General features: G+C 43.0%; 1 protein-coding gene across 3 annotated transcripts in view; it reads right to left on the reverse strand.

Annotated features, from left to right (window-relative positions):
- Positions 1–7,389, reverse strand: part of CFDP1 (chromatin remodeling protein CFDP1) — a 136,579-nt gene that overhangs the window by 104,168 nt on the left and 25,022 nt on the right. For all 3 annotated transcript variants that reach the window (XM_024735521.1, XM_024735520.1, XM_024735519.1), the window contains exon 5: positions 6,213–6,332. In XM_024735521.1, coding sequence (XP_024591289.1) covers positions 6,213–6,332 — 120 coding nt within the window. The remainder of the gene's footprint in view (positions 1–6,212; positions 6,333–7,389) is intronic.

Consider the following 7,389-nt stretch of genomic DNA (forward strand, 5'->3'; position numbering starts at 1 on the left):
CTCAATAGACCGAGAAGACAAGACAAAATTACATGGGAAAATGATGTTTTTCACCCTTAGGTTTTATTGCTTTAGGTCACTCTCAATCTATAAGGAGGCAACTAAATAGTAAGCCCTTCATTAAACAAGTTAACGCTTATGGGTAGGATTATAAACTTGAACGGAACTAACGGCCACCCACTGTTGGAATAAAGTAAGTAATAAATGTTGGGTTGAAGGCAAGCAGTAAATGTACCAGCCAGACCCCCACAAACACTGGTAGAAGCTGGATTCAAGTGGCCAACAGTATTGGTAGCAAGGGCTGGAGGGGAGTGGAGGGTGAGAAGTGGATCGAGAGCTTAGACTAACAGAACTACAGGAATTCAGACACATTATGCTGAGCACGGTGCTTTTTTCTACCAATCGTAGTTTCTTGGCATTTCTGACTCCGGCCGCTAATGAAATTGGGTGTTTTGTTTACTCCATCCGCAAAGCATAAACTTTGGCTTTTTATAGCCAAAGCAGTGTGCTATTTTAAACATGTGGCGGAAATGCACTGTCAGTTACAAACATTTGCTCCTGTGATTTTTTTTTTTTTTTTTTTTTTTTGCGGTACGCAGGCCTCTCACTGTTGTGGCCTCTCCCGTTGCGGAGCACAGGCTCCGGACGCGCAGGCTCAGTGGCCATGGCTCATGGGCCTAGCCGCTCTGCGGCATGTGGGGTCTTCCCAGACCGGGGCACGAACCACGTCCCCTGCATCGGCAGGCAGACTCTCAACAACTGCGCCACCAGGGAAGCCCTCCTGTGATTCTTATTTGCTAGCAAAGGACATGGGACAGGATGTTTTACTCTCCTGCTCTGGTTTTCCTGTATTGCTTAAATCTGTTTAGAGAGAGGAAAAATAAACAAAGTGTTTCTGCTGGGCAATTTCTATAAACTGAAGCAACTCCAAAAATGAAAAAAGTCTGTGGAAAAAATATTTTACTGCATTAAAATAATTTTCTTTTAATAAATTAGATATTTCCTGTAGATTCTTCCCCTGAAAACTGCATACCACGTGTGCAGCCTGCAGCACATACTAATGTCTGCACTGATAAAATGTGTACACTTAGACACCCCAGATCAAATGAATTCCTCTCGAGCCTGTCTTTTCCCAAGCATAATTACAACTGTCGAAGCTTTTTGAGATGAATTTCAGAAAAATGATCATGCCAACCTTGAAGGTCATCTTCTGGATTTATTCAGAAATTCAAGGTACATGTATCACAACTAAATGTGTCCCCATTTGCATGTACAAACTGTGAGGACTTTTTTACTGAGGCAGACATATCCTTGTAATCTGTTATGTTCCATTATAGCTTTCAAAGAAACTGATTTTGCTCAAATTTCACTTTACCCCTTTATAATGGAGTCAGTAGTTCATTAATCTACTAAAAGGTATGTCATTGGTTGACCCCTCTAGATACCCTCTATGTCCTCCACGCTGCTCTCTGCCCCAAATGCTGTCCTGTACGGACAAAAGACTCTCTTCTTTATCCAACCTTAGGCTCCTTTGAGACCTCTTCTCGCCTAAGCCTCAATCTTGGCCCCATCCTTGATGGGCTTGCATAGCTCAGTTCAGCAAGAATCCTGCTAAATCAGTTTAAACAGAACTGCCCACTCATATCTGATCACTCTTAACATATGATCAAGTTCTTCATTTGCCACCTCTGATGTATAAGTCCTTGGCCTATCTTCAGCAAGAACCCTGTTAGGTCAGTTCAGCAAGAATCTCTGGTGGCGCAGTGGTTGAGAGTCTGCCTGCCGATGCAGGGGATGCGGGTTCGTGCCCCGGTCTGGGAGGATCCCACATGTCGCGGAGTGGCTGGGCCTGTGAGCCATGGCCACTGAGCCTGCGCTCCGCAACGGGAGAGGCCATAGCAGTGAGAGGACCGCGTACTGCAAAAAAAAAAAAACAGAGATCCCTGTCCCCATTCAAGACACAGTCTGAAGAATTCAAGTAAAAAGGGTTTTTTCTATAGTGTCTGAAGAAAAATTACTGTCATTTTAGCTGTTGCTAACAAGAGATAGGAGTGATTTCAGTGTAATTCTTCAGTCTGTGTATCCTTCAGAATTTCTTTTCTAAGCTCCTGCTGTATGCTGTGCAGTTCTTTTAATATTAAATGTTCTTGTATTTGAATGCTTAATTTACTTAGCTTTTCTGTTTTCTAATACTCCTTCTCTCACTGGCTGAGCATAAACGAATTTGCTATTAGTGTCCAGTATCAATAATAACAGTTGTTAGAGTAGTGTGTGTTAATCGTAATTGCTTCGGCTGCAAGTAACAGAAATGTGACAAACGGCAGCTTAATCAGATTAATTTTTCTTCTGTAACAGAATCTTGGGCAGTCGGTGCAGGGCTGGTGCAGCTGCTCAAGGAACAGGCTTTTCCGTGCTCCTCCTTGGTCATCCTTTGCGTATGGCTTTCGCATCTGTACTCATAAGATGGCTGCTGTACCTTGAGGTGTTACACATAAGCTGGAAGAAAAAGAGAAAGGCAGAGGGAAAAAGGTGCAGGCCAGTTGAGCCTGTTCCTTTTTATCAGGAAGACACTAATCTTCCCAGAAGCTCCAGTATATTTTGAAATGTAGTCTTATTGTTTTGTTAGGTATGGTGAGGCCAGCGGACCAGGAGATGATTATTGTTGAAAAACTAATTACTCATAGTTCCGGAGAGAAGTAAGGACACACCATGCCACACAGGGCCACACAAGGTTGGTGGAAGGCAGAGAGAGCTAGGGGATCTCCCTACTTCTCATGTCTCCCCTTAGCACTGTTCCATCCACTGATCATCCTCTCACCCCCAATTCTGTTCCCTAGCTATAAATCCCCAGCTGTCTTTGCTGTATTCAAAGTTAAGTCTGATCTTTCCCCCCATTGTGATAGTCATTAACAACTACTGCAATAATCCTGAATAAGTCTTCCTTACCATTTTAACAAGTACCAGAATAATTTTTTTCTTTCATAAGCCTCAGTGGCCAATGGAGTGCCCTAGCAAGAGATGGGATGGAAGGAGGAATGGAATACTTGGATATTTATTCCCCTGGCTTCCCCCTAGATGGTCCATCACTCAAGTGAAGTTCTCAGCTCCTGACAGGAGGCCCTCCCTATCTTCACTGCCATAAACTGCTCCCTGTCTTGTCCCTTCAGGTTGGTGATGGAGCCTCATTATTACTAGGCCCAGAGATACCATACTGTCCCTCTCCCTGTGGTTTTTCATTATTTTGTGAGTTATTAAACTCTCCTCAAGGTATCCTAATTTGAGGATGCCATCTGTTTCCTGCTGGGTTTCCCTAATACAGATATCATCATAGCAGATTTCTTATCTTCTAAAGGCTATTAGCTCTTTCTAAGAAAAGAAGGCATGAATACAGAATACAGTGAGATTTCCATGAGTGACTTAGTGACTTCAACAAGGTGACCTTGCCAAGCTACCACTTCTCCCTCCTCTGGTTATCTTCATAACTACGGTAACAGTGTTTTCTGAAACACATTGTTTCCAAGTAGAATCTCTAAGCATTAATAGGGATTATTTTAAGAAACACCCAAGGAAGCTAGAAGTAAAAATTATGCTAGTTGAAACTAACTATGCTAGAAACCTAAGGCAGAAGAAATGCTGCCTTTATTTCTATCTAGTACTTAATTTACAGTAACACTTCCAATAAATGCCAAGAGACACTGTTTAATAATACCAGATACAAGCCTGGTAACCCAAAGACAAGCCTGCAGAAGGCTACTTCTGTAAGTAATCTAGAGCAGTATTTGTCAATTTCAGGTTGTAACAGATTGTGAAATCAATGGGTCATAACATTTTTTTAAATGACACATACTATACATAATAATTACATAATAATGGAAATAAAAGAGAAGAGTTCACCATACATAGTAAAGGTAAATATAATTTCACCAAATTTTTATTTCACTTTTTAACATACCTATATTTATGGGTATACTAAGTCATGATGTAAAATGTATTCCTTATTGTGAGTTGCAGTCAATAAAGTTTGAAAGTCATTGGTATGAAGAAAATCCCTTTCAAACAATATAATGATTAGAGGCTCTCTTCAGCCAAGAGCCTCATATTTTTTATCTCAGCCCTCATAAAAAATATAGTTTATTTCATCACCCTGTACAAGCACTTTTATAACTGAAATAGGGAATTCCCTGGCAGTCCCGTGGTTAGGACTCGGTGCTTTCACTGCTGGGGGCCCGGGTTCGATCCCTGGTCAGGGAACTAAGATGTTGCAAGCCGCGGGCACAACCGAAAACAAACAAACAAACAAAACCCACACTGAAATAAAAATTTTGTGAAAACAATATTTATTCTTACCACATGATGTACTATGACACGTATTCTATTTCATTTCTCTTAAATGATGATTGCAAACCACAGCTTGAAATGTACTGGCCTAGAGTATTAAGAGCGTCAGTCTGGAGAACTCTGTTCACATTACTCTGTTCCTCTCACAGATGCCTTCCTCGGTGTTTACCTAATTTCCACTGTGGTAGCAAGCACTCAAATCCTTTTCCTTCTCAGGTTCCTGTGTAACTACTACATGACTTCTGCCACCTAGTTGCTCCAGTGGGAGAGAAATGCTTGGATTAAGCAGATAAAAAGTATGAAGCAGATGTGGACACAGGCCATCCACACATCCCTGCACTCACTGCCATGACACCCTGAGAGCAGCGTCACTGCAAACACCCGCAGCTCATGGCCTGAGCGCCGTGGAAGCAGCTGAGCCAGCACAGATGGGAGTTGGAGGATAAATATCCCAGCCTCCTTGCCCTTGCCAAGTCCACCAGCAGGACTGATTAGCAGCCACCACCAGCAGCGGCTGGAAAATACACCCTGCACTGGCTACCTTCCCACACCTTTTCACTTCCCTGCTCAGGTTTCCTGGAGTCACCTCCCACACTAATGACTTGCATTCAAACCTTTGTCTCAGGGTTTGCTTTTGGGTAAATGCACACCAGTGTAACACAGTGTTGTTTGGAGCCAGGGCTGCAAAGATGAGAAAGGCCTGTCCTATAAAAGCTCAGAACCTGACAGGAAAACCAATGATTTTTTTTTTTTAATGTAAAAACACAAAACAAAACTTCACTGTTTTGGGAGGAAAGGATGAAGCAACAAACTGACTTAAGGATCAGCGAAGCCCCTATAGATGACTTGTTCTACCCCAAACACCTCAAGGACAGAGAGCTCCCCCTCAGGAATCAGCAGGTGATCAGTGTTACAATGGGTGTGGTCCATGTTCACTTCTCTGTAGGCTAGTGCCCTGGTTCCTCATACTAACTGTGATGTTTCCATCTTACATACAGGTTAAGAAGAAAGGAATTTTTATTTCCTCCAAAGAAACAATTCTAGTCTTCAGCTAAAAATAAAATAACCCATGTAGTATGGAAAATATGAAGGGAGAAAAACTATTAAGTTCTTGATGATGTGTTAACAAAATTATTTGCAAGTCAGCTTTGACCTTTTTCTGTTCCTATGAGGTCTTTGGGGGTGGAAGCAAGTACTCAACCCAAATCTTTATTACAAGTTCTGATAATCTGCTGATATTTTCATTCAAAAATTATTTTTTAGGGACTTCCCTGGTGGCACAGTGGTTAAGAATCCGCCTGCTAAAGCAGGGGACACGGGTTCAAGCCCTGGTCTGGGAGGATCCCACATGCTGCAGAGCAACTAAGCCCATGCACCACAACTACTGAGCCTGAGCTCTAGAGCCCGCAAGCCACAACTACAGAGCCCATGTGCCATAACTACTGAAGCCCAGGTGCCTACAGCCCATGCTCCGCAACAAGAGAAGCCACAGCGATGAGAAGCCCCGAGCACCGCAACGAAGAGTAGCCCCCGCTCGCCGCAACTAGAGAAAGCAACGAAGACCCAACGCAACCAAAAATAAATAAATGTCATGCTTTAAAAAAAATTATTTTTTAAATGTAAAGTCTACTATGTGTTCAGCTCTGTGGCCAACACTGTATATCAGGACTTTTTTCAGAATCAAACAAGAAGCCTGTGGCTAATTTTCCTCTGCCTCCCCCGTTTTGGTAAATATTTCAGCAAAGGCACAACAGCAGCAGAATTCCTTCTCTCAGGAAAGGAGTCACGAGAGCTACAGGTAAAGGGTGTCCTTGTACCGAAAACAGCTTCTCCAACGTGCCAGGTACACCTGGACCTGAGACTAGACTACTCACCCTGATCCGGCAGGAAGTGATGGCAGAGCTGAAGGGACATTAGCCTGGGGTTTTTCTTTCTCATTTTGCTTGAAGAAGGATTTGGCTTCTTTAGATGTAGCATCCACTTCCTTAGTCACCCTGTACCAAGGAAGGAGACACCAACTTTACAAGAGGAATAAAAAGAAAGAAACAAAATCTAAGAAAAGGGCATAAATAACAACAAGGAAAAACCCACTGGGCTTTCTGTAAATTCTGGCTGCTGAGCTTTATGATTGAAGTGTACTGTAACAGTTCTAGATAAAGACATTTTCCCCTTATTAATTTAACAAATGAAACAACAGCATATGTAAGTCTGATGTCTCTCAAGTCCCCTCCGTTACTTCTGTCAGCATGACAGTCACCACTGAATCACAGTCCACGTGGGTCACCGATGTGAAGGCTGAAAAGGGCTCTTCCACTGCACCTCACACGCAGATGAGCGCTCACACTTAAGTAAAAGTTGGAATGGGGAGATGGAGTATTTGGGAGAAAAACACTGGCATTATTTCAAGGAGAAAAGCAACAGTATAAACAATTGGGAATACTCTAAAGAAGGCTCCTGCTCTATACCTAACTGCCCAAACATGAAACAAAATTCCTTAAAACCGGCCAAACAGGCAGTGATTTAAGGGTGGAAGAAAGCAACACGATTGAGAATCCTGTCCAGTTTCAAAACTGGAAAAAATGCCCTCAATAAAACTAAGTTCCGGGCTTCCCTGGTGGTGCAGTGGTTGAGAGTCCGCCTGCCGATGCAGGGGACATGGGTTCGTGCCCCTGTCTGGGAAGATCCCACATGCCGCGGAGCGGCTGGGCCCGTGAGCCATGGCTTCTGAGCCTGCACGTCCGGAGGCTGTGCTCCGCAACGGGAGAGGCCACAACAGTGAGAGGCCCGCGTACCGAGAAAAAAAAAACTAAGTCCTCTCCAGGGAAGTCCCTGTTTTTCTTTAATTAACAATAATCTTTTGAGGTTCCTACTACCTGGTTTGCAAAAACTTCTATATATCCTGGCTCCTCCCTGACCTCTTCAGAGCAGTCCCTCAGAGTCATCTGAGAGGTTGTCTTCCAGGCTTAAGTCCTCATCAAGCCCGTCAAATAAAACGTAATTCTCCAAAAAAAAAAAAAAAAAAAAAAAAAAAAAAAAAAAGCCCAAAAAAAA

Source organism: Neophocaena asiaeorientalis, unplaced genomic scaffold, assembly GCF_003031525.2.
Source record: "Neophocaena asiaeorientalis asiaeorientalis breed wild unplaced genomic scaffold, Neophocaena_asiaeorientalis_V1.1 scaffold40, whole genome shotgun sequence".
Classification (NCBI taxonomy): Eukaryota; Metazoa; Chordata; class Mammalia; order Artiodactyla; family Phocoenidae; genus Neophocaena; species Neophocaena asiaeorientalis.